At 47.2% G+C, this 27,388-nt stretch overlaps 1 protein-coding gene across 6 annotated transcripts in view; it reads right to left on the reverse strand.

The window, feature by feature from the left end:
• Window positions 1-27,388, reverse strand: part of tns2a (tensin 2a) — a 35,879-nt gene that overhangs the window by 3,459 nt on the left and 5,032 nt on the right. For 2 of the 6 annotated variants that reach the window (XR_013968944.1, XM_080854218.1), the window contains exons 2-27: window positions 20,218-20,323; window positions 20,006-20,043; window positions 11,253-11,291; window positions 10,834-10,875; window positions 10,235-10,284; window positions 9,726-9,942; window positions 9,493-9,543; window positions 9,257-9,379; window positions 8,737-8,801; window positions 8,355-8,438; window positions 8,139-8,251; window positions 7,837-7,897; window positions 7,615-7,690; window positions 7,133-7,262; window positions 6,804-6,869; window positions 6,387-6,503; window positions 4,805-6,214; window positions 4,251-4,416; window positions 2,933-4,014; window positions 2,709-2,834; window positions 2,385-2,480; window positions 1,899-1,976; window positions 1,704-1,781; window positions 1,196-1,364; window positions 911-979; window positions 7-36 (exon numbers count right to left, since the gene is read on the reverse strand). Coding sequence is in view for 1 of the 6 variants with exons in the window: in XM_080854218.1 (XP_080710344.1) it covers window positions 7-36; window positions 911-979; window positions 1,196-1,364; window positions 1,704-1,781; window positions 1,899-1,976; window positions 2,385-2,480; window positions 2,709-2,834; window positions 2,933-4,014; window positions 4,251-4,416; window positions 4,805-6,214; window positions 6,387-6,503; window positions 6,804-6,869; window positions 7,133-7,262; window positions 7,615-7,690; window positions 7,837-7,897; window positions 8,139-8,251; window positions 8,355-8,438; window positions 8,737-8,801; window positions 9,257-9,379; window positions 9,493-9,543; window positions 9,726-9,942; window positions 10,235-10,284; window positions 10,834-10,875; window positions 11,253-11,291; window positions 20,006-20,043; window positions 20,218-20,323 (4,682 nt within the window). In the remaining 5 variants the exon portion in view is untranslated. Of the gene's footprint in view, window positions 1-6; window positions 37-910; window positions 980-1,195; window positions 1,365-1,703; window positions 1,782-1,898; window positions 1,977-2,384; window positions 2,481-2,708; window positions 2,835-2,932; window positions 4,015-4,250; window positions 4,417-4,804; window positions 6,215-6,386; window positions 6,504-6,803; window positions 6,870-7,132; window positions 7,263-7,614; window positions 7,691-7,836; window positions 7,898-8,138; window positions 8,252-8,354; window positions 8,439-8,736; window positions 8,802-9,256; window positions 9,380-9,492; window positions 9,544-9,725; window positions 9,943-10,234; window positions 10,285-10,833; window positions 10,876-11,252; window positions 11,292-20,005; window positions 20,044-20,217; window positions 20,324-22,320; window positions 22,347-26,867; window positions 26,988-27,388 lie in introns of those variants that run through there. The other 4 variants (XR_013968945.1, XR_013968946.1, XR_013968942.1 and 1 more) reach the window with 4 other exon arrangements.

Below are 27,388 nucleotides of genomic sequence, written 5' to 3' on the forward strand. Positions count from 1 at the left end.
ACTTACTTAGATGTCGTGCTGTCGGAGTTAGTCCACCTGAAGCAAACAGGAGGAGACAGAGACGAGACTCAGAAACACGCATGCTCACATACTCACTCTGTCTCTCTGTCTTTCACACACTCACACAATCACACACACACACACACATATACACACACACACACACATATACACACACACACACACACACACACACACACACACACACACACACACACACACACACAGAAGAAGCGAAGAAACACTACACAGACACAGTCCAGGCATGCGCACACGGAGACATATTTTCTTTCTTGTATTGTGCATGTCATTTCTCAATGTCATCACCCTGTAACTGCAATTAAAATGCATTTTTTAATGTTTCAAGACCAAGATCAATAAGCACTGCAGATGTAGGATGGCAGAACCAGGCTAGTGATTTGTGCCTCTGTACAATTAACCACCACAATAATCAGTAAAATGCCCTTCTTAAAAATCTTATCGACAAAGGGGAAAGGAAATTAGATGGACTCCTGCCTACAAAACTTTCCCTGTACACGTTAGAATATATGACAAATTATCTCCAAATGTGTTTAATCCACCATATATTTATCTCATCAGTGGTTCCTCCCAAATGTCAAATTCCCCGTGATCATTCCACACACACACACACTCACACACACACACAGACAGAGGTAGGGCAGCCAGCACTAGATCATGCAGCAGCAAACAGTAAGTAATGACTGGCCGATGACTGTTACAGTTAATACCATTCCAAAATGAAGACGTGCATGCCATAAGAATGGTTGACACTGTTTGCGGGTTTCTATTAAATATTAATAAGAAACACATTTCATGATGTTTTAGAGCCACTATGGGCATGGGGCCTAACTGAAGGTAGTAATACCACACCTTTGTTCTCTAAACCTACCTTCGGTCTTGTGGATCAATGCTGCTGAACGTGACACTGTTAAGAGGATAGTGTCTCCTGAAGAACACCCTGAGGAGAGACACACACTCCATTATCAAAGGCGGACATTTATGAACAATGTGGAATTCGTTTCTCAGGTCTTCAAGGATCTTAAACCTGATATCAAGAGCTTGGCATCGACATAATGACAGCCCGCAAGTCACATAACTCAGAAAACGATTTTATTGCAAAAGAGAAACATGTCCTGATTTTTGCCCGTTGACGTGAGTGGCCTGTGCAGTGTACCTGCGCTGGCTGTCCGTGAGTGTGATGCCCTGGGCCGACACCTTGAAGTGGACCACGGTGGCAGCTGGTCGCGGACTCCGTGACATGGTTGCGACAGTCGCTTTGGCAATAGCCTGGGGTCCTGTCAGTGACTCCGTCTCCACGGAGTTCAGGAACAACACATTGCAAGCTATTCGGAAAATAAATATGTAAGACATGAGACATCAGGACACTTGTCAGGCTCTTTATAGTTAAGTGTATGATATCACTGTATTGAAAAAGTGTTTTGGATTGGATTATGCCATCTCCAAATCTCTACTCTAGAGAATTAATTACAGGAAAATCACACATTTTACCTTTTAGAAAACCATATTGTTTTGGCACTATATAAATAAAATTGAATATTTTCTGTAAACTTATCTAATCTTTGAGCTAATTTGTTGCCTTATCTTCCGCATGCAGTGACAGTATCCCTCTGTCACATTAAAAGCAGAAGTTTGAGCAGAGCCAGGTGTGTAAGGGGCCTCACCTGCACCCTGTTTGAGCAGGTCTGCCGCTGTGCTCAGGTTGCTCACCGGCTGCACCTCCTGGATGTCTCCTAATAGGTCTGGAACGTTAAGGAGGGTTATTGGCATGTGGAAAGATTCCGATGGCTAAATCCTTTGTTAAAACGAATAGTACTTTGTTATGGAGGCCATGTATCTCCAATTGGAGCATTGTCTACCTTTCTCTGAGATGCGAAGGGCACAAGGCAGGGAGATAGGAGTGATGGAATGCTGGTATACAAGAGCAGACAGACTTCCTGGAAAGACAAATAAACAGTCCGTTTCACCCGCATGCATGGTATGATCCAAAAAGTGATATTATCTCATGCCACTGGTTTTAGCCTGAGTCTCTAAACATCAACCCCTACACATACTCCATGGTATGATTACTTTTTGAGTAGACAAAATATGTAAATCTTAAAATCACATAACCATCTTTCATCAAGCAGAGGCAGCGTAGCAGTATATTAGTTAACATTCTTTTACTCGCACCCGAAAACGCATATATATATATTTTTTGAAGTAGAGCGCGCCTATCCCTACTAAAGCGTAGCAGTATATGCCAGCCTGTTTGCATTGTGTAAAACCCACAATGGCCTATAAACAGCTGTGTAAAAGCCTGGTAGCTTCAGCTGGTTAACCACCAAATGATAGGTTTTCCTTACCGAAATAGGGCTCGTTTTGACATCCCTTGATCTTAACACCACGTGGACCGGTTTCAATCAGGAAATGCCGTACCAGCTGTTCTGAAGGATCTGCCACTTTGAGAGAGAGAGAGAGAGAGAGAGAGAGAGAAAGAGAGGGATTGTGAATGACAATGAAAAATTCCAGCATTGTCTGAACTCAGCTCAAGACATGAAGGCAAAGACATTTGGATGTGCCCTACATGTAAAACCTGTGTGTTAATGTCTGCCCTGGTTTAGGAATGACATTCCCCATTACTCATTCATTTCAGCATTATGGAAATCAGAGAGAGTTGCAAAAGGTACCTTTGTGGCTGTTTACATTGGCGGGTGGAGTTGCCACCTTCAGTGCAAGGCCGTAGGCCCCTTGAAATGAGTTGCTGTCCCGGATCAAAAAAGCCCCAGGCTCTCTCTCTTTAAGCGCCGCAATAGCTGTTGAAGAAAGTGCAAGTCATGTTTAATACACCCAGTGTGTGAGTGTGTAATTGCCAGTCTTGAGGACTTGAGTTTTAGGAAATATATGTAGTTACCTTGGTCCCTGGAAATGCCTGACTTGTACCAGAAGCGGGAGCTGTCCTGCACAAATTTGACACTGACTCTGTTGCCCAGCTCCTCCTCGGTAATGGCGTCACTTTCGCCAGCGGGCAGAGCTACCTCACCCACGGATGGGGAGAATGTGACATGGTGCTGGACAGACTGCTGGCTCCCCGCCCCAGGCCTCATCGAGCCCGTCCTTCCATTGGGTGATCCTGGCAGGGTGCCTTGGCGACGTTTCTCGGGGAGGGGAGGCTGGGGGACGGTGCTGCCCGGGTGACCCGTGTAGGAGCCCAGAGAACCGAAGGGCTGGTAGTAGCCAGCAGGGGACAGTGGGAAGTTGGGGGTGATGTGGCCCTCGGAGGCAGGGGATCCCCGGGCGCTGGCAATGCCCTCCATACTGGAGTAGTGCTGCAGATGCCCCACTGGCTCCGAGGCCAGCATGAGCCTCCGGCCGAGCGTGGCGAAGCCTGGCACGGGGGGCTCCGTGGAGGGGGACCCCTCCTGGCTGCTGTGGGGAGGCTGAGGCGAGGAGGGAGCTGAGTCGGGTTTGGAAATCACAGATTCTGGTTGCGGGCAGCAGCCATTGGTGTGGGGCTGGGCTGAGTTGGACACGGGAGAGGCAGGGGGGGAGGAGAGGCTGGAGGAGGAGTCGGGTCCTGCCCGCTGTGCCAATGCAGCCACGCTGGCAGAAGGAGGACTGTCCCGAGTCACCTGTGGGCTTTCCTCTGATGGGAGTGCAGGCGTGGGGTGGGGAGTGTGGTTCTCGGGGGGGTTAGGGGGCATGACAGCCATTGGTGTGGTCTGGGTAGGGGAGCCAGCAGGCACAGGCGGCGGTGTCTGCGGCACCTCTGGAACGAGTGGGGAGGAGGAGGAGGGGCTGAGGGTCTCCGGAGCTGCCTGTGTTGGGGTGCTGGGGTCGGCGCTGGAGGGCTCACCACTGGGCCTGAAACCCGGGCTGGTGCTGTGAGGTTCCTGTGGTCCAGCCTGGGCTCGCACCGGGGACTGAGCCGGTGTACCGGTATCACCAAGGGCCTCTTTAGAGCGCACCTCACACTCACGAGCTGCCATGCTGGGGCTGAGACAGAAACACAACAACACCTTGTTAGAAATCTGTTTTCCGACAGTTTTTATTCATAAAGACATTTCCTACTTTTTAAGAAACGTATCATTTTCTTAAACTGTGCTTTTGCTGAGAGCTGTTTTTTAGCACTCTGAGATTCAGCTTGAATGAAGAGTACTCAACAAATAAAATTAATTATTATTATTATTATTATTTGAAACAGTGAAAAGGGCTCTTAAATAACAGTTCACCTCTCTTGTGTACGCAGAGGGCTGCTGGTATGAACCGGGGTGGGTGGTCCAGACATATCTGACGGTGTAGAGCAAGGAATGTGTGCTTCTCTGTGTATCCCCCTCAGGGACACATGGTTAATGTGGTCCCTCCAATGGGCAGCTTCAATGACAGTTGTAGGGCCATCTGATGAAAGGGAAAACATTCACGAGACGTGAGGCCATCATTAGAGAAAGCCCATGAGGGCCAAAACCCTTGATGTGGCCTCAGTGAGCACAAAGCCAAGGAAAGCAGAGAGTAAGAATGTAAGTTACCCGATGAAATTTGGTTATATAATAATAAAGTGCTCTGTGCACAGCTGTGCCAACCACCATTGGTCGTGATAAAAGCCACGGACAGCACTACTGCCAAACCGATCAGAAACTTGCTCAGAATTTTAAAATCCTTATTCAGTCCTCCTGCAATGTCATGGAAGTTATGAGAATAAAATTGACTGGGAGCAAAACTGTCGTCGAATTTTTGCCGTAAGGTTCATGACAAAGTTCCCAATATAAACAACTGAATCTGCACTCACCAGTTTGTGTGTCAGGATAGGGCTGCGAATGGGCCTCGGTGTGGCTCTCCATTGGGCCACTGGGGTGGCTGGAGTGTCCGGGGCAGCTGGCAGGAGGGGGTAGAGGTGAGGTGGACTCTGACTGGTACCCCGACGCGTAGCCTCTGCTCTCCGAGGGGGAGGGCTGGTAGGGCGAGCAGGGGCAGGCCTGCCGCGGGGTCTGGTAGCCGCTGCTGCTGCTGTACTTAATGTCCAGGTGCGAGTGGGTGTGCGAGTGCGTGGGCTCTGGGTAGGCTGGGTGGCCGGACGGCAAGGGGTCAAAGGCGAACGTGGGTAGGTCGTGGTCCTGGGGCCCGTATGCTGACACGGTGGCCCTGCGATGCCAGTACTCGGCCTCCCGCTCTCGCTCTCGCTCCCACTGCAGGTCAGCATCGCGCTCCCGGTCCCAGTGGAGAGAGACCTCGCGGCCTCTTCTCAGGGCCTCCCTCTCCCAGTGCAGACCCTCCCCCCTGTCCATTCGCAGCGTGTGGAAGGCCGAGTCCTCCCTCCTGATGCAGCAGTCCCGACAGGGGCAGCCAGGGGGACCCAGGCTGTCCAGCAGCATCATTTCGTGGTAGGGGCCGGGGGGCTTGGGGTGGTGTGAGTGGCCGTGACTGTGGGACGTGGGGTGGGGGTAAGGCAGGTACTCGTCCGCTCGGCAGAGCAGACGCCCGGGGGCAGACAGAGGGTGGTGGGGGTTGGGTGGGATGTCCTGGCCAGGGTAGGGGCACAGGTGCCGGGTGGTGGGGCCTTCAGAGCAAGCACGGTGCAGGTAGTGTGGGGGCCCCTGCTGCTGCCGATCCCACAGCAGGTCTGGAGGTGGCAGGGACGGGTGAGAGTGGGTGCTGTGGTGCTGGCACATCCCCATGAGGCCCGGCGGCGGCAGGGCGCCGGAGTGGCCATTGGAGCCGGACGCCCTGTCCAGGCAGTAGCCGTTGGACAGGTGGTGGGGCCGTTCGCATGCCGGTTCGGAGCACTGCTGGGAGCGGTAGCCCACACGGCAGGAGCACGAGCGGTTCAGCCTCAGGGTGCTCGCGCGCTCGGTAGGGGGCAGCACGGGGTCTCCGTCGTCCAAAATGGCCGTCTCGCGCTCCCGCTGGTCTCGTCTGCCGCCCCGATTGCCCTCGATGCCCCCCAGCAGCCGCTCCAGGTCCTCACGCTCCTGCTGGGTCGGGGGCGGCGGGCGCTGGGGCTCCTCGTTGCGCTCGGCCAGGGCAGAGGAGGAGTGGCCGGAGTCAGAGCTCACCGACATCAGGTGACTGGGCCTCTCCTCGGCAGCGCTACACGGCAGGCTCCCATTGGTGGAGGTGAGGGATCCAGAGCCGGCCGCACGCCTCTTCTTCACCTGGGCATACAGACTGCCATCCACTGGGCCACGCGTATGAGCAATATCTGAGGGGGACAGTACAGCTGTTATTAGACAACAACCTCAAATTATAGCAGAGGTAATCTCATGGTTCAGCCTGATGTGTAAATCAATCAATTCTTTTGACATCATGCTTCATTGTACTGAAACGTCTGACGTGTCACAAGTCATTGAGAGAATCTGGATTCTGAACAGTACCTTCCAAGCTGTCTTGATACCTCTGGTTAAAGTTCTCATAAGAATCCCAGCGCACCACTGGGTCCGATGTGTTATAGTCAACTGTAACTGCAGGGTCATTCCTCTGGTATTCCCGACCTGACAGCAGTGACAACAATGACATTACAAACACATCAGAATAAAACCAAACAAAAACAAGTAAAGTAGTTATCCATATCCTGTTGTTAAACTCTTTAAAGTGTTCTTTATTATTATTCTAAAGTATTTTTTATATTAGTATTATTCTGTAACAAATCATCTTGGAACTCTTGAGATTCTTCTGAATGAAGAGTGCGTTACAAATTAAATGAATTATTATTATTATTATTATCTTTACAGTTATATTACAGTAGGTATTGTTAATAAGACTAGATAGGAGCAGTGAGTATATTCCCCAACCTTTCATCTTTTCTGGTCCAGAGGAGAACACAAACTCCACTGTTGCATCAGAGGGAAATCTGTCATCTGCATAGTAGAGAAGAGACAACAACCCAGTGAGCCGAGTATTAATAAAGTCAGACACACAATTTCATTGGTGGAATCAAAATGTCTTTTTGTTTGACACAGTCTTTCTCTGTGATAATGTTTCAATAGTTTGGGTCTCTCACAGGAAACATGCTGATGGTGTGGTTGGCTAGAGATCATTAATGGTGGATTTTTGGCTGGCTGGTCACATTTTATGACTATGTGAGTCTGAGACCATGTTGCTTTTGTTAAATAAAGCATACCCGAGCAGGCCTCGTCCAGCTCCGTTTTGCCAAACCAGAGCTGCGCTCCATGGATGGTGCAGGTGTGGAACTGAAGCCGGAACACTGTGTCCCTCTCGGAATTCTGGGCCCGCCTGTGGTAGCATTTCACCTGCAGGTGGCGCCAGAGTGAGACACATGGAGGGTCAGAGGGGAGAGTGTGTCTGAGGTGAGCACATTATTTTGCGTGAGTGTGAAAGTGTGAGGATTCACTGCACAGAGGAGTGAAAGGATAAATGGGTAGAGTATGAAGAGAGAGAGAGAGAGAGAGAGAGAGAGAGAGAGAGACAGAGAGAGAGAGAGAGAGAGAGAGAGCAGACAGCAGACATGATTGGGAAAACATCCCTAACTGTATGACTGCTGCCAGACAGCTGTTAAGCAACTGCCAGGAACACAACTTGATTATGGCACGAGTGAAGAACTACAAACACAAACTCGACAGGCCATATAAAGACTACACCAACCATAATGTCTCCTTTCAGCAGCAGCGCCGGTTCAATGGTCACACACAGTCGCCTTCCTCCTGAGCCCTGCAGGTCACTATGGAGAGCACACACACACACACACACACACACACCAATGTACTCTCGACAAGGGAATCAAATAAACGTATAAACTTAATAAACACATCTAGAGAGGCAGAATAGTCATTTGACGGCAATTGAATTTGTGCACACTTGACGTACTATATTCCAGATGTGTAGACCAGCTGCATGGACTGATATATCTTCAGGAATGGGAAATATCCTGGGAGAGGAGGGAAGATGGATGTTACACACAGAGGAATGTGCTGGGCCTCCCATCTCCTCCTCCCTGATTGCTTCAGTTTAAAATCAGGCAGGGGGATCACAGATGATAAGCCTCCAGCTTGCCACTTAGACCCAGCAGACCTATCATACACCATCTCATCGTCTACAACTCTACATGCTGTACAGGTTGGGTTCGCTAACTGGTATGCTGTAGTGAAAACGACAGCAACCATACTGACCTCCATCTGCCTGGAAGTTGGGGATGGTGGGGATGAGGACCTGGTGGAGGAACAGGGGACTGCTGTTCATCTTGATGGCCCCGGAGAGGAGCCCCCCGAAGTAGTAGATGTACCTGCGGCGAAGAGGGAACAGTTAACACCCCAGCCCCTCACACAGTTACACAGGCGGCAGAAGTGAACATGTATGAGGTGGCGGTGAGTGGGTGGAGGTTTGACCTGTTCTGTGAAGGCTGGAGGGAGGAGGAGACCTTGTCCTCGCAAAACTTCCTCATGGCCAGTGTGCTCAGAGCCTGGTCTGCCCTGCTTACATAAACACACACACACACACACACACACACACACACACAGACACACACACACACACACACACACACACACACACACACACACACACACACACACACACACAGACCGACACACACACACATACACAAAAACACACACACACACACACACACACACACACACACACACACACAAACACACACACACACACACACCGGACACACACACACACACACACGTACAACATTAACCAGCTGGTCCTTCTCTTAAGGTAAAAGAAAACTATTATAAAACACTGGTTGTTGAGTCTCACCCTGCTGAAATCTTGCTGTAGTGCATGTAGGCTGCAATGATGACTCCGGTTTTACCTTTGTTTCCCTGAAGTATGGACAAGGAATGTAACAAGGATCCATTAATGTCCATTACTTTCAGGTTCACACAGAGATACTGACATCATTTATGTTGACATAACGGATCGTGAAAAGTCCGGTGAAATAAAACATGTACACCAATGGAATCAAACTGAATCGAAAGTGTGAACCAAAAGCAATTGTATTTTTAGTGCATAGTAATAATTTTAAAGGCACCCAGTGCAACTTTATAGGCTTGAGACTCGAAAAATCAACATTCAATTTCTAGTCTTTTTTACACATAGCATTAATTATAATAATTTTAAGGTGTGTAGACTACACTGCATACTACTGAAGCCCTTGGGAGGTGTGAGGTGTTAGTTATGGGGTTTGACCCCAAAGTCAGGGTAGCCTGGTCCCTCCCCCCCCTCCCCCCTCCCTTCACCTCCCCGGAGAGCCCTCACAACACATCTGACCCCTGACCTTGCAGTGCAGCACCACCACATGCTGGGGGTCGGAGGTCAGCCAGGTCTCCATGGCTTTGCACATGGCACAGATTTTGTCGAGAGGAGGCGCGTGAAGGTCGGGCCAGCCAAAGTCATGGACCTGTTGGCAAAAGGCCGGGGGGGGGGGGGGGGGGGGCCGGGATTAGGAACATTCTGAACAGATTATACCGCTAATTATATACAAGGCCGAGACACATAAGGTAGCTATCTTACCTTCTGGTTCATGCGTGTGATGTCATGCCTTCTCTCTGAGAGGTTGAGAAGCTGAGGAAGACAATAAAAATGCAAACCTATAAACTATATGTAAATGTGGAAATTAACTGTTATACCAAAACTGTAATAAAAAATAATAGCAATACAATTTTTATTACTTATTCTTCAATGTGACCTCGATATTCTCGGAGAATTAGATAAGCAGGTCAAATGCAAAGACTTTCACTCCTAACCAGAAATTTGTCCTGGTGCTTGGATTTCAGCATGGAGGCCACCTCCTTGAGGTTGCCACGGTAGCGCTGCTCCTCCAGCAGAGGGGGGAAGAAGACTGAGATGATCCTCTCTGTGATGTAGGTGAGGTCAAAGTCATAGTTCCTCTCCATGACGCGCTCCATCACCCGGTCCACACTGAAGCTCCTGGGCAGAGGCACAGGTTTAGAGGATTGGCTCCTGAGAAGTTTCAACAACGCAAAGGGAACCAGGTAAAGAGCGGCACACAGGTCCCCTTGTTTACCATTTTGAACTTGTACTCTACTCAAAGTGTAATTTGATTTGAGTACACAAAACAAACTAGTCATAAATGCATCAACACAGCCACTGGAGGATATGTTGACAAGATAGTTCAATATAGTTTTTAACAGTACATGCATTGCTCAGAGTCATACAAAGGACCTGTATGGGCGTAGAGATTGGAGAGATTGGAGATGAAGTAAAGTGATTATGCTTAACAGAGGGTCTTTACCTGGGAAGAGTGCTCCGCTGTTTGGAGTACGTCAAAGACTTTGTGGAGCCCTGGGGACAGAGAGACATGCATAACTGTTTTTTATTTTATTTTTTTATAATTGTATGTCTGTTACTTTATATGGAACCTGGCGTCTGAAATAAAGATTTATATACATAACACAAATACTGAAGAGCACTTGGGACAGAGAGACACACATTACACAAACACAGAAGCAAACAAGCGTGAGGTCACAGTTTTTATCCAATTCCTCAGCTGTGTTGGAGCTTTGTTCCTCCTCCATTTGGGGAGGAAAAGCATGTGCCTGCACATGGTGCAATGAAGGCATTAAAGCAGCTCTGTGTGGACATCAGTAAGGGCTTGTCCCGGGAATTCATCTTAAAAGGCATTGGCTGTGAAGTTTCTGACCTCTCCTCTTGTGTTTCATAAAGCACCTCACGTTGACAGCGAAACCCCGGCACAGAAACATCTGTTTAACTAACATCACCTAGCATGTGACAAAAATATGACCGGATGATAGCACTGATGGTGCTGCATGTTAAGACTCTGCAGAGGAACTTCAACTGAGAGCAAAAGAAAATAGCGGCGGAGAGTCTTACCAGGTGCTGGATGTGCCTGGAGGGAGCAGTCCCCCTGCGCTGCTGCGGAGGAAACAACACACTTATTTCAAATCAGAGAAAACGGCACGAGACAGACAGACAGACAGACAGAGAGAGTAAGAGAGAGAGAGATATATATACGTATATATATATATATATATATACTGTATATAGAGAGCTAGAGTTAGAGAGAGAGAGAGAGAGAGAGAGAAAGAGAGATAGAGAGAGAGAGAAGTTGGGAGAGAGAGAGTTAGAGGTAGAGAGAGAGAAAGAGAGGGAGAGAGAGAAAGATTGGGAGAGAGAAAGATAGAGTTAGAGAGAGAGAGAGAGTTAGAGAGAGACATAGAGTTAGAGAGAGAGAGAGAGAGAAAGAGAGGGAGAGAGAGAGAGAGAGAGATAGAGAGCGACGCACAACTTACCAGGTCAGATGGGGGAGCTGGGATGCAGGCTGTGTTCACCTGCAACACAGAAACAGAGCCATGACTCACACATGTACAGTGATGGCTGACGCTTCACACGCATGGCACGTCCATTTGCTTCTGGTTCTCCATTTGTTTTATTTCTTCCTCAGGAAGTGGGGAAGGGAGTGGAGACACATGAAGCAGAAGGGGTCCTCTGGGATGGGCCGGAGGAAATGCTCCCTTCGACCGAGGAGATAAAGGCCCCAAAACAACCTCGACCGCAGATAACAAGCCCCCCGCTGAGCATGCTGGGATACATCTGTCAAACCTCAGACACAGGTGGGACACGAGTCACGCTGTATGAGGCAAAGCTCATCGGCAAAGCTGTGCACATACACACCCTACACACACGCGCCTCAAAGTTTGTTTTCTTTTACACAACTGTTGCTTCTGTGTGTGTGTGTGTATGTGTCTGTATGTCTCACACATACTGTACACTAGCACAGCTATACTGACACACTCTTCTGCCTCTTGGTGACCTCTGCTCCAGCAGGAAGTGGAGACGCTGTGAACGCAGGGATGGGGATTTGCGTCAGTCCCATGTGAGGTGAACTGGACAGAGGCTTGGGGGCTTGTGTGTGTGTGCGTGTGTGTACATATGGAGGTTGGAGACCTGCTGACTATCGTCATGCTTACGTAAGGGTGCAGCCACCAGGCACTCAGCACCAACCCCCCCCCCCCCCCCACACGGACCATATCCGCTCCTCTTCCCCATCCAGGGTTCTTGTTTGGCCACAGGAAATGGGGAGTGCCCTGTGTATTTCATTGTGTATAGCCCAAAATACTCCCAAGGCTTTGGATTAATGTGTGTGTGTGAGTGTGTGTGTGTGTGTGTGTGTGTGTGTGTGTGTGTGTGTTTGGATGGGGCTAACTAGGAAGGATCTTTTGTGTGTGTGTGTGAATGTGAATGTGCTGTTGGAGTTGTACTTGTTTTGGTTGCAGTAACTGTGCATATTATTATTGGAATGGGCTTTTGTGTTGGTAAGACACTGTTGTATTTGTGTGTGTGTGTTGCTAGGTGGGCTTCCATTTTAATATCAAGTTCCTCAGGCACTTGGCGTGAGGACAGCTGTCGCATGTGAGTAAAGTTTTGGCTCTCGAGGCAACATTTTAGTCTGTAATGATTGGATTTCACCATGGCCTTAGTTCAAAGTCGTCAAGCATGATTTGGGTCCTCTGTTGCTCAAACCTAACCTAAGAAACCTTCCTCTCTTGTGCTGAATCACGCACTTAAGTCAGAGAGTCAGAGACGGAAAACACACACACACACACACACACACACACACACACACACACGCTCGCGCACACGCACAAACTTACACAGGCAGGCACGCACACACAAACACACACACACGCTCGCACGCACGCGCACACACACACACACACACAAACATACACACAACAAAGATTTATACCGTCAGACAGAGAACGAGTCAAGTGCACATGTTAAATATATTTGCAAACACAACATGAGGAATGGCTAACAAGGGACTGGCCTAAAACACCACTCGTTTCCTTTCTCTCTCTAGCTACTGCTGTCTGTGCTCTGCTTTAAGCAGCTGCCCCACTCCACTCCTCTATTCATCACTCCTGACTCTCATGCTGCAGTCTGCACCGGGCTGCTGTTAACTGTTTGTCTTGCTCCTTTGAAGCGCGTTGATTTACGAACAGGGGCAAGAGGCGCTTGCCACCATGCAAAATTGCTGATGGACCACTGTATATGAAGACGTACAACAGCTTTAGGTCTCTTGTTCGAAGTTCAAAGAAGTAGCCAATAGCTTTTTGAGAAATCAGAAAAGTGTTTTTTAAGTAATTTCCAGACAGAAATGTTCCATGTTTTGATGTAAATGTAACTTAAGGGGGGGGGGTTTGATGAGGGGTCGCTTTCTCGTCCCAAGCTCCCCAGCATGTGTCTGAATCCATTCCTTTCTACCCCAGATTCGAATCGTTGCAGATACCGTGTGCGGATAGAGAGTGTTCGTCTATATGACAGGGCTATCTGTATTCTGAACAGCACGGACGCAGACAAACTAGGCTCCGTCTGAATTGGGCTTGAATGTAGTGGGCTCTTCCTCTCACTGATGCATCTTCACATCTCTCATGGCACATTCAGTTCCACGGCACTCGCCCCCCCCCTCCCCCATCATCCAGATTCAAACTCAGCCTTGCTCAAATGTTGCCTTCACCTCTCATTTCCAGTGCTCCATCCCCCTTTGCTTTCCCTCCTTCCCCCTTTGCTGCCCCTCTCCCTCTCTCTCTCACTCCCTCTCTCTCTCACTCCCTCTCCCTCCCTCTCTCACTCCCTCTCCCTCTCTCTCTCACTCCCTCTCCCTCTCTCCTCTCTCTCCCTGTCTCTTTCCCTCTCTCTCTCACTCCCTCTCTCTCTCACTCCCTCTCCCTCTCTCTCTCACTCCCTCTCTCTCTCACTCCCTCTCCCTCTCTCTCTCTCTCTCACTCCCTCTCCCTCTCTCCTCTCTCTCCCTCTGTCTCTCACTCCCTCTCCCTCTCTCTCTCACTCCCTCTCCCTCTCTCCTCTCTCTCCCTCTCTCTCTCACTCCCTCTCTCCTCTCTCACTCCCTCTCTCCTCTCTCTCCCTCTCTCCTCTCTCACTCCCTCTCTCTCTCTCTCCCTCTCTCCTCTCTCTCTCACTCCCTCTCTCCTCTCTCTCTCACTCCCTCTCTCTTTCCCTCTCACTCCCTCTCCCTCACTCCCTCTCCCTCTCTCCTCTCTCTCACTCCCTCTCTCCTCTCTCTCCCTCTCTCTCTCACTCCCTCTCCCTCTCTCCTCTCTCACTCCCTCTCTCTCCCTCTCTCTTCTCTCTTCCTCTCTCTCTCACTCCCTCTCTCTCCCTCTCTCTTCTCTCTTCCTCTCTCTCTCACTCCCTCTCTCCTCTCTCTCCCGCTCTCTTTCCCTCTCTCTCTCTTACAGCGAGGGGGCCAGCAACGGGGGAGCATTACGCCAGAGAAAACACGCCAGATTCCATCTCCTGAGCCAACACTTGCGCATGCGCTCAAAAAGCAAGAATACCCTCTCACACACACACACACACACACACACACACACACACACACCACACCGACACCCACACACACACACATACACACACACACACACACACACACATACACACACACACACACACACACACACACAATCTCTCTCTCTCTCTGTCCCTTTCCCCTTTCTAACTCTTACCAACTTTCTTCCAACTAGGCCCCCCTGATTGTGCCCCCTCCCCCCACCACCACTCTGATGGGTTGGACATGAACAGGAAGTGCATGGCTGGGCTGGTCCAGGCAGACTCAGACAGAAACATGGGGGCTGGTCACGCCTTGCCTTGGGCTGCTGGTGAGCCAGAGGGGGCTATGTGTTTGCTGCTGGCTGGCTGAATATTAGTCACTGGTATACTGGTTGTCACTGGTTTAGGACCTCTTATGGGTGACTCATGGGTGAAGATTGTGTGAGCTCTGTGTGTGTGTGTGTGTGTGTGTGTGTGTGTGTGTGTGTGTGTGTGTGTGTGTGTGTGTGTTTGTGTGCTCTGCGTGTGTGTGAGTCTGTGTGAGTGTGTGTATGGTTCACATTAAGCAGTCTAGGTGGAGACAGATGCCTGGAGTACAAGCCCTTTTTCCTGAATCTTAATTTCTTTTGCAAACAGTGAAATTTGGCAGTTTACATTTTCCTGAGCGTAAGCGATGAGAGAGAGAAGATCAAAAAATATGAACAAGAGTTATATCCAAGAAAGGCCCTTGTGGATCCAGATTGACAGAAAAAAAGGCTTGAAGGGAAATCATGAAAAGATAGAGGCAAGAGTTGCATCCTGACAAGTGAATGGATGGAGAGGGAGAGAATGGCGGAGGATATCGGGAGGAATGAGAGGGTGGATATAGGGAGGACAGGGCAACTCGTGTAAACAGCTCCATTAGTGAGATAAGTGTTGATGGGGGGATGAAGAGAGAGGAGGAGAGGGAAGAGAGGGAGAGAGGAGGGAGGGGGGTTGGTTGGCTGGCTGGCACAGAGCCTGAGACGAGCAGCTGGCCAGGCCTAGTGAAGAGTAAGAGAACCAGCTGGAGAGCCATGGAGAGAGAGAGAGGCTTCTTTCCTTCCTTTCCCGTCTCCTCTTAGAACACTTTAAAGACAGAAATCCTTACGGTGCAAATCCATACAAGCGATCTGAGCGACGCGATCAAATTCCATTGCTTTGAGTGGCCGTGTTCTTTCTCTGAAATGTTGGCCGCTGCCGGTGAAATATCGCTCCTCATTTGCATAAGTTTGAGCATGTTCGAATTTTCATCAGGCGCGTCGCTCAGATCGCTGGTTTACGTCACAATGGAGCTGGCTCCCGTTGAAATGCATGGGGTCGCCCAGATCGCGTCGCCCAGATCGCTTGTATGGATCTGCACCGTAAGAGAACCAGCTGGAGAGCCATGGAGAGAGAGGCTTCTTTCCTTCCTTTCCCGTCTCCTCTTGGAAAACTTTAAAGACAGAAATCCTTAAAGCGACACGATTGAGATACATGGTGAATTAGTAAACACTCATAATTTCCCGTGTGAAAATACTTCAGCAAATAAATGATAATGTGCAACACATGGACATGTTTCTCAATGCCTATTTCGGCGAAGCCAAAACATGAATTAGATAGGTATGCGCATTTTCCCAGAGAGCCAGACAGTTCAAGAGCAGTGATGAGAGCAGATGACGTGGTCTTTGGGTCAGCGTCTATTGGCCAGTTATGAGGTCTAATGACAAACAAATGTTCTCCGCTTTAATCAAGCCCAAACCTCCCACCAGCCACAGCCTCCTCACTCATGCTTTCTAGACTGCGTGACACTCCCATGGCTATGTTGCTTGGCTCAACTGATGCCAACCACCACACTGTAGACCGCCTTCCAAGTGTCTGCCTGTAAGCACTGTGGACAAACACTTATTGTGTAAGATGTCCTTTTTCTGGAGACGCCAACGTACCCTTGATTGCCTTAAGAGAAACCTTTGCCAATTCAGGCATTCATTTAAGTTGTATTCCACTGGGAAGGCTCTATTACATGCTGATTTTCCGACTGAAGGTGACTTCAGCCATTGCTTGGAGCAATAGCTCATTGCAAGTAATAAAACACTGCATATGACAAGGCCAAACTGGTCATATGATGAGAACTACCACACTTCAACACTGGACTACAGGTTACATAACATCAAGTCTCTCTCTCTCTCTCTCTCTCTCGCTCGCTCCCCCTTTCCTTGTTGTGTTCCTCCTCCTTGCTTGTCCCACGCCATCATTAGTGCATGTTACCTCTGACTTGTTGCCAGATGAAATAATGGCTACAGCTCATTTGAGTCGCCTCTCCCCCTCCACACATAGCCTTCCACCACAGTCATAGCATCAGCCCAGCTTCCTTTCCTCTCTACCAAACAAACAAAACAAAAAAACAGAGGGTACCGAACAGAAATAAACAAATGAAAACAAACAGATAACAGAGAGAGAGAGAGCTACAGAGCAAGATAAACAGATACAAACAGTGGAAAATCCCATGGAGGTTTTTTTTTTTTTGGCATTTTATTTTTTCTCTGTCCTCCCTAGTGGGTCTCTCTTATTCTGTCCATTCGGGAGTCTGGGTTCCAGTACAGCATCTCCCTGATTCTCACTGACAGAATATAAACACGGGGAACTTCAGCTGACCGTCCTCGGGTTTTAGATAACATTGACACAGCGGTGTTCTTGCTCCGATCAGATCTCTTTGGATGCGCTCTATATTTGTCCTTTCAAAAGTCCTTTCAAACAGGGTGTGGAAACCGAAGTCTTATTTAACTGGTTAACACTACAGTCAAAATATTCAAGAACTACAGCTACAACCTCTGCAAGACAACAACCACAGCAAATAACCCAAGAGGCATCTCCAACTGTCCGTTTACGTCAAAGTAATCCCAGCACCATTTGAATAATCAGATACATGCACAAATGTATGTGGGTGGCAATGTCGACAATAACTGCAATTCATCTGCAGCAGTAATTAGCAGAAACTATAAACAGAGTTAAGAGGAAAGAGCATGACTCATTTTACTGGCAGGACTGTCTAGGACTGTGAGCGTCACATCCGCTTCCTATCAGGTCTCATCCTGCTGCTGTTGCCACTAGGGTCCCCCTGGAGAGGAGGGGGATGTGCTGTGCATTATTTCCACACGGGGTGGCGGAAAAGGTCCCTTCCTACCTCACCAGGCCGCATATTATGGGATGCGCACCCCTACCCACCTTGCCCTCCCCTCCCTCCCTCCCTCCCTTTGGGACGTTATTTTCCACTCTGCTGCACAGATAAGGCCTTCAGCATTCTCCAACACGGTTTGGTGTATGTATGTGTGTGTGTGTGTAAATGTGAGATTGTTGCTGTGTGTGAGTGTTTGAGTGTGGAAGTGTGGTGCGAAGATGTGCAGATTTCGGAGGCATTTCTGGCATCAGAGTCGAGCCGTCCAATGATTGCTCGGGTCCCTTGTTTGTTGTTTAAACTTGTAGATGCTAGACAAGACACAGGGAACAGCACAGACGACAGGTCAACGCCGAGTCTATCTCTCTCAGGAAGGAAGGGGGTAAGCTCGGGAAAACACTGTCAAGGGTTTTTCCGCATATTAAAGCCCACTGAAGTACGAGACGGTTTGTCACGGCGCTCCAGGCAATACTGATGGTGGTTAAAATACCCCACATAAATAAGTAACAGCTGAGCCATGGGAGACAATGACTCATCCTGCCTGATGAACAAGGAGAGCCTTTTTTCTCAATAAAACCCTTGAAATAGACTGGTTACGGTGTCGCCTGACCTTACTTTCTTACCTCAAAAGCAGGATGAAGGGAGAGGGCATCACTGACTTAGCTTTGAGACACTGCCATGATTTTACAGTGGATGGATTATAGGATTACGTCTGTCTTCAGTGCCAACGAAACAACTTAAGAGTTCAAGTATTGAGCTAACACAGAGTTCAAGTAAATGTAAAACTCCCACACTGGTATGCATCAAACTCATGGGTTCACTTCCCCAACCCCAGCCTAAAGAAAAACATCCTGTGGTTTGACAAATTTTGAAAGTCTAGGCAGACGCATTATTTCAGAAACACCAAGCCGACACCATCTGCCGCGAGTTCTCCGACACTTCTGTGAGGATATATTTCCCTTTGCCTCTCCAAATAATTACAGGCTCCTGCCATTTAATGAAATTAAATATAAAAGAATGTGGAAAGTGGCACAGATTTCACATATTTGTGAGTGATGATTCTATTGACTGGACTACTTTCTGGCCAGATGTTACGAAGACAAGTTCTGCAAGTCAAAGCACCAGGCATCTCTTTCCCATAGTTCAGATGATCCTCCATGCCAGGACTTTAGATAGCAATGATATGTAGCTAATAAATCACTTAGAACTTCACTTATCTAACCATTTCCCACATTTCAGAGATCAGATTGTCTTAAGCAGGCGTAACTGGGAACAGACGTCAAGGCAGCTTCAGTTGGATGCCAAGTGAAAATACTGTCTACACATCTTCTGTGATGGCAATCCTCTTGTCATCCTCTGTATTTAAGTGGTTTGCAAAACACATCGTAAGCTACCCAAAGCACGGCTTTCATCTTCACATGACAGCCAAATGACTGCACTCATACATTTCTCGCTGTGAAAAGCTAGTTAACCACTCACACTTGGGGACCCACAAAGTGTGAGTCTGAATGTCTTCAAGCAGTTCAGCAAAACATAGAAAAAAAAATCTTGCTCTTGGCCAACAACCTCTGGGCCCCAATTCAGAGCGAGGTGCTCAAACGTCACACAGTCCCAAGATGAAGCAACCTCACCCTTCCTGGGCCGAGCTGATGGCAATCACGTCAAGCAGAGCCCTGTGCTGGCCAGGGCTGAGGTCACCAAGCAGGGGGGGGGGGGGGGGGGGGGGGGGGGTGACAAACAATAACAACACACTCTGTTCCCGTACCAAGAAACAAGGGGGCTGCGCCTTTCCCAGCAGCCAGAGCATACTCACAAATCTTGCCTGCCAGCTCTGGGACGTACTGTCATGATGTATGTGCTTGGCTGAGCTTGAGCACACACAGACACACAGAGCTAAGCAGGGGGATGGAGGAGGAGGAGGAGGGGGCTGGGGTGCTTTCACCAGCTTTCACTGTTTGCTTGAGGACCCAAGTTCTGCAATCTGATGTTTTGGGTATTAGAAGTAAAGGATACATAATATGGATCTGCATTTTTCTTGCGTCGTCCAAATCCTACAGCCTGCTTGCTGTAGTCACACAGCTCTCCTTATGTCAATATCCTCTTGTTGGAGCCAACCTCTGCCAAGCCTCCTCCTTGGCCTGGAGCTGGCGTTCGCTCTCGTTCATCAATGCGTCTTTCACAAGCAGCGGCGTGGGGCTCTGGGTGCGGCCGACTGGCAGCCCCCCAGCCCAACAAAGTGGGGCCTTTGAGACGGGCACGTGGACACTGCACCAGTGCCCTGAGCATGGGGCATTTCTGAAGAGGGAACACATCCGATGGGGGGCGAGGCCGGAGGGGGGGGGGGGGGTTTACACGAGTGCAACTGCAGCCGCAACTCAGATGCAAAGCAGGACTTGATTCAAAGAGAGAGACGTGAGAAAGTGAAGACCCTTGGGCTAAGTATGACGAACCAGATAGGGGTTTCAAGACGGTAGGTATTATTTAATGACGGGGATAAAAGAAAGTTTAAGTAGGTCTTACCTTTGCTTCACATTTCTTATGTGTGGCTGTTTTGCACACTGTATTAATAGAGAGAAAGAAAGAGAGGGGGAGAGAGTGAGAACTCTGAGTTAGGCTTACATAATGGAACATTCCTAACATGACACAAGTTCAAATGACTAAATTGGACTTAGTGTTCTAGCTGATCAGTGCTGAAGGGAGAGTCTGGTGTTTGTGCAGGTTTGATTCCTCACCTCGACAGAAGGAGCCATGGGTGTCGATGCTCTGGTGACACACTCCACACTGACGCTTCTTCTTGAAGGCCTTCTCCTTGAAGATGTGTGGCTCGCCCTTCCCCACCTATTCAGACAAAAAACATTGAGCCTTCAGTGGAAGAGAACCTTAAAAAACAACTTTATTCCAGTCATTTTGTTAACAGCCATGTGAAGGCCTCTGAGGATTGTGCCTTTTGTTTAGATGTCTCAATGTAGCTTCCAAGAGATTACATGCAACTCAAAGCAAGAGCCTCCCCACCTTAAGGCTATACCTTGTGGTAAGTTGTGTAACAGTTCATGAAACTTTGCTTTCAGATACAGCACAAGGTCTACGAAGCATGAAAACAGAGCCAACAAGAGTACACTGGCTGGTGCCACAAATTCATTCAGGGTTTGGTCATCGTGTTTTTGTTATAAGCGTAGTGTGTGTGTCTGTGTGTGTGTGTGTGTCTGTGTGTCTGTGTGTGTGTGTGTGTGTGTGTGTGTGTGTGTGTGTGTGTGTGTGTGTGTGTAGAGAGAGAGAGAGAGGGAGGGAAAACACAAGGAAGGGAAGGAAGTAAACCAAAAATAGATAAGTCACTTTTTTACTGAATTATAAAGATAGATGCGCAAAGGTATCCTCAAAGTGTGTACATTTTGAAAAGCTGCCACAAAAACATCATGTAAACAGGTTTGACGTTGAGACCACAACACAATGTAGAGGCCTTTGTTTAATGTGTGTTTGTGTGATCCAAAAGCATTCACACTTTTTCACTGTTCTCACTCTTGTCAGAGCAGACATCGTGTGTAACTGGTGTGACGCAAAATGTTCTGCTCTCCTCTATCCATGGCATGGACACTGCAACCTCTCCAGTGTTCCACCCAAAGAAAAAAAAAAAAGACAAGGAACAAGCCAGACAGCACTCATCCTCTCTTTACAGCTCTTAAACAACAAACCGAACTGTAAATGTAACAGAGCTCTGCAATACCTGTATTGATTGTACTTTTCTACCTCATTCACTTGATTTCACTTGTGACCACCAGTTTACTTTAACCTGCACTTTATATACTTATCATACCTTGTTTTATAATTCTGTGTCATATTCTAACTCTTACTGTACATATCATATTTATCATATTTATTCACTTATTCCACCCTACATTTGCACATACTCTGCACTTTTATTGCTATTTTGCACTTCTGGTTAGATGCTAAACTGCATTTCGTTGTCTCAGTACTTGTACTCTATGCAATGACAATAAAGTTGAATCTAATCTAATCTAATCTTAAACAACAAACCGAAATGTAAATGTAACAGAGCTCACTGAAAGAAAAGTTTTCCATTTTACAATGTCATTAAATGAATGACATTTAGAAGTTTTCTAGGTCAAAATTACGCAGTATGAAAATACTCATTACTCATTCGGTCAGTTAATGAAGACAGTGAAGGATGGAGGGGTGAATGTCTCCTGGCTGCGGACGAGAGTAATGACCAAGATGAAAGGCAGAATAAAGAGGAGAGAAAGAGCGAGAGAATACCGAGATGAAAGGCAGAATAAAGAGGAGAGAGAGAGAGCAGGAGAAAATGAGCTTTCATCTAGAAAAGTCTCATCAGTTTTAGGAAACAGCAGTTTCCAAATTTCCCTCTCATTTTCATGTTGTTAAAATGCCTCTTTCCTAACTAAAGCTTACTTCTTCTTTTAGGGATTAATTTATAGCTCTCTATTCTACTCTTCTTATCTACACACAACAGGGAACACAGTACACTCTGGTGTGGTTTAAGACACACTTACATCTCTTGCTGTGGCATTAAATGCAAGACCTTCTGCTGGCGAACAACTCTCCATTTACTAAAGCTTACTTCTTCTTTTAGGGATTCATTTATAGCTCTCTATTCTACTCTTCTTATCTACACACAACAGGGAACACAGTACACTCTGGTGTGGTTTAAGACACACTTACATCTCTTGCTGTGGCATTAAATGCAAGACCTTCTGCTGGCGAACAACTCTCCATTTATCCAATGCCCCACCACCCCCCCCCCCGCCCCCACTCAGGGGGTTCAACAAGCCTCAGACAGACACCTTAAAAAGGCCACTCACCTCTCCTGCACCCACAAAGAGGGCTTCCACACAGCACAGTCTCACAGTGCGGACGGGTTAAGCTCCACACACCTGTGACCATCCCACCCCTTCCGCCTCCTGAAACCAGGCACTCTCTGTTGTGACTGACCCAACTCAAGTCTCGGTGTGACACCCCAGGGTAACGCTCTGCTCCGCTCCACTTCGCTGCGTTCCTCTCGGCACTGGGGGAACGCTCTGGGCATCCGTGGAAACACTACTGGGGTCTGTTCGCTTATTTTTAGCTGTTTTGCTACGATGTTTCTGAGGGCCTTTCTTGAAAGGGGGGGGGGGGGGGGGGGGGGGGGGGGGGGGGGGCATTCCTTCTTTTCCGTGCACGATGAAAGAACAGAGAAGGGATTGAAAGTGAAAGGAGGAGCCATTAAATGAAAAATAACGCTATAAACATTCATTCTCTCCTCCCCCCCACCACACACACACACACACACACACACACACACACACACACACAAACACTCACACACACACACACACAAATTATGTCTCTCATGTTTCTATCCTTCCTCTGTCCTCCAAAAATAGTGCAATCTTTGAACAACTGTGTGCATTATATGGCCTTCTCCTGACTGTGCTGACCACACTCAAAGCTCCAAGACAGCATCTCCTCTTGAGCTACAGCAACTTCGTCTGTTAATCTATATGCAGCTGGATACCTTAGCCTTAGCATACGACTTCTACCAAACCGGTTGTCCTAGCACCAGTCACCAGTGAGGGTGGAAATAGTATCTGTTATACAGTGACCAGTTTTAGGGAAAGATTCCCCATCATAAATGATACCTGTAAGATCCTGCCACCTTGTGAAAACAATTTTCACTTTGACGTACCCAACCTAGTTCACTTGGAATACTACGATCCCATCAATGCAATTACATGATTCTGCCATTGCATTATTTTCAGTTTCCCTTAATGGTGTGTCCCAACATGAGCAAGGCAAATATTGTAATTACAAAATGTAATTACAAAATTTGTAAAATAACTGTCAAATTTAAGCATGAATGTGTTATATACCATTATAATCCATGTATGTATATGCATTTTGGACGTAATCAAACTCGAGCAAAAGTCATTGCCTTCTACGGTCTGTTGGTAACTGCCAGAAGTCTCTGTGCTTGTAGCAGTAGGATGGTGTGGTGGACTTTGAATGGGTCTCTTGATTTAGCAAGCAAATGATCACCCAACTGATGAATTAAAAGCTACCGAGCTGCAACCAAACATCACATGACATTTTATGCAACATTTCGTTTTTGACCGAAAGTTGCATCGAATCAGTTTAATCAGTGTTTACCATTTTTCTCTTTCATGTGCACTGGGCCATTGGAATATATATACATACTGTACATACATACATATATATATATATGTCTTATAATAGATCACAAACTTGCCTAAATCAAAAAATCTTTACGTATGGTGAAAATATTCCATTTTCTGGTTAACTTTATCTCTTACTGTACATGCATTCCTGTTTTGAGGTCTACTATAATCCCAATTCTATGGTACTATATAATCTCATTGTTATATGTCAGGTAATGCAGGTGTGACTGTTTATATGGGTGCTGTTATATTTAAATAAATCAGTGTAGCTCAAGTATGGTTTGTGTGTGTGTGTGTGTCTGTATGTGTGTGTGTGTGTGTGTGTGTGTGTGTGTGTATGTGTGTGTGTGCATTTGTGTGTGAGTGTGTGTGTGTGTGTGTGTGTGTGTGTGTGAGTGCGTGTGTGTGTGAGTGCATGTGTGTGTGTGTGTGTGCGTGTCTGTATGTGTGTGTGTGTGTGTGTGTGTGTGTGTCTGTATGTGTGTGTGTGCGTGTGTGTTCGTGTGTGTGTGTGTGTGTGTGTGTGTGTGTGTGTGTACACACACATGTCCTTCCTGCCAGCCCACTCCCATCATACTGAGTCAGTGTGTGTGTCTCAAGGGGTGGAACACACAGCGCAGTGCAGCGGAGGGAACAGAGACAGCCTGTTCCAGTGGTGAGGTCAGCGTTTGCGCCATTACACACTTCCTGCCCAGGCTCTCCTCAACAAGCGCACCTCTGGGAGGGGGTGGCAAACTAAACCCAAACCGCTTCTACACTCGCTCTTGGGCACGCGTCTTCCCACACGCCAGACTTAAGTTTCTGAAGTAGCAGTGGCTGTTAGTGAAGCAGTGATTTCAGTGACACTACACATCTGTCTACGTCACCTCTTCCATAAGTGGCTTTGTTGTTTCCTTGCACCGCACAACATTTGGCTGTGACTTCCTAAACTGAATGTTAGAGTTCACCTTTGACGCAACAGTAAAAATAACTCTGCCTCCAGACAGTCCACTGCTATCAAGGAAAAGACCAAACAATGTTATCAGGTTGCCAAAAATAAAAGGGCTTCCTTGAAGTGTTTTTAACATGACTAAGTTGACATGAGACCTTGACAGTGACGAAGATTCGATCTGATAAACATCCTATAGACGTGCGCATGTGCAGAACTCACAAAATACACAAACACTGTCAAATTTGACAAATCTGTATGTGGCATGGGGTGGGGGACCGAGCTCATTCCAATCTGAACATTGCATAAATCCAGACATTTAGTTGTGTGTGTGTGGAGGGTGAGCCCTGCTCCTCTTTACCTCACTTTTGCACAAATAAGCACATGGACACAGACATCCCTTACATACACACACACACAAACACACACACACACACACACACACACACACACACACACACACACACACACACACACAAAACACACACACACACACACACACACACACACACACACACACACACACACACACACACACACACACACACACACACACAGTCCAGCCCAGCCCAGCCCAGCCCAGCCAGCACACACACACACACTGAACTCGTAAGTGTCTGCCATAACCCTTTATAGTCCCATTTATTCCACAAAAACAATGGCAGGTTTGGAGATTTAGGAAGGCCTACTGAGGTGAGAACATTCTGCAACATCAATCATCATATACAAGATTATAGCTGATCACCATTATCTGCCACTCTCTGTCCTTTTTCCCCACCAATACTCCTCGTGCATGAAGCGGTTTCCCAGTGATGGCTCTGTTCACAGCTTTACTACCACATACACTTTACTGATGATAGATGGCCTGTATATATGTAGAGAAATATTTAGGATGTCCCTGTCAGTAATCTGATGCTAGAACACCCAGAGTGGATGAGTGAGTCAGTGAGTGAGAGAGAGGAAGAGAGAGAATATCAATGTGTAATTCTATTTTTCCACCTGTTAAATGTAAGGTAAACAGTAACAAGCCATTGTCCTCCACATCATAACCTGCTGTGAGATTTGGCAGGACACAGTCAAACAGTAGTGAGTGAACAGAGCAGTATGTGACTTATGTGGTATCCAAACAAGCAACATGTCCCTGGTGTTTACAAATGGTCCCTTGAGAAACAACACGGCTTTTCAGGAACTTCTCATAATGCCTCTGAATGTCTGAAAGGCAAATTCCTGGAGTGTGCAACATCTAGCAAACCTTCCTCCAAGTTTTTTTTTTAACCTCACAGCTCTTCCCAAAACACGCACAACACGTATTAAAAATGATTTAGTCTTGTGACACGCGCAAAACGTCAAGTCTTCATTGGCGCAAAGATTCTACATGTCTATCCAGGGATGCGCGGTTCCCCACCCCCATCAAATTCTCAAACAAGACCGTTGCTATTTAAAATTAATGTTTTTGCGTGTGGCATTCATGTGGTGTATATCTTAAAACGAACCTACACTTTACCTAGACTTGACCAAACCTTGAATAGTTTGGGACTACTTAGAACAGATTGGCAAAGCTGAGGGGCGGGCGGGGTATTTCAAGTCATGCTTTCATCTGTTTCATTTTAAGATGCTATATTAATTTTGAGTAGCCTATACAGCTGTCTTAGTGCTGCTTATAATACACATTGGGACTGGAGTGCTTCGTTTATAGCCAGTTATAGAAAGAAGTGGGTACGATTTAACACTAAAACAGGATTTAATTTGTAGCATGTTATGTAACTCCCACCAGCGCAAAACACCCAACCCTCAAAAACTTCAGACATACTACGCCACGTCTGACGTATTCAGTGTTTAGCTTTCAACTGTTCCTGAACACGAAAAACGTGGAGACCTTGCAGCCTGTATGAAGCTCAACCAGAACACATCGACGTAGGTCCCTCGGTACGTCCAACTTGGACAGCAACATGAGTTTCTGAAGTTGTTACATTGTTTACAAATCTAGAGTAGTAGACTAGTTCCATTAATATGCAAAAGATCCCTCCCCGCCGTCACTAATCCATCACCTCCGATGGCGTGGCAAACAGCGCGACAGGCAGGATGCTTTATATACAGTTCCAAAAGTATTCTCATTTCATTACACATGACAGACCGAGGGCTACATCATCCTGATCATGTTAAGATTAAGTTTACAAAGACTCTATGACTTAAACAGAAACACTGGTTGTAATATGTATCATTACCAAGATTAGATGGGATTAAATCAAATCAGTTAACATCTTACCTTATTCATTTTGTAAGTACTGATGCCACCTGGAACAGATGCTTGGTTACGAACTTTAACTACATTCCCATAGGCTCTGCAAGCGTAGATGCCACTAACAATCGACTTGTTTTCTTTGGTTGTCGGAGTTCTCTGACTGGGTGGAGCCCAGACGATTGAGGAATGTATTACTGGAAATGGACTATGCGATTGGCTATGTGAGGAGTGGGAGAGAAGGATAAACTTATGATTGGTTTAAACCGTCGTGATAGAGTTTTCATTAAGATGCCTTCTAAAGAAGTCTAGGCGTTTTTTATAGCTCTTTAACATTAGTGTTGAAGGCTTTGCGCAAAATCTGGCGATTGCCTTTTTATGGACGATGTATATAAAGAGTAATTTGAAAAGTAAAAAAAAAAAAAAAACAGCATTTATCCATAATTATATTCAGTGGGACAACGAAGTAGATCAACCTTATGAATAACTTGAATCTGTTATAACTATTCTGATAACGACAGCTAAAATAGTTGTTATGTTAAACCAAT

This window comes from Sprattus sprattus (assembly GCF_963457725.1).
Source record: "Sprattus sprattus genome assembly, chromosome: 16".
Lineage (NCBI taxonomy): Eukaryota > Metazoa > Chordata > Actinopteri > Clupeiformes > Clupeidae > Sprattus > Sprattus sprattus.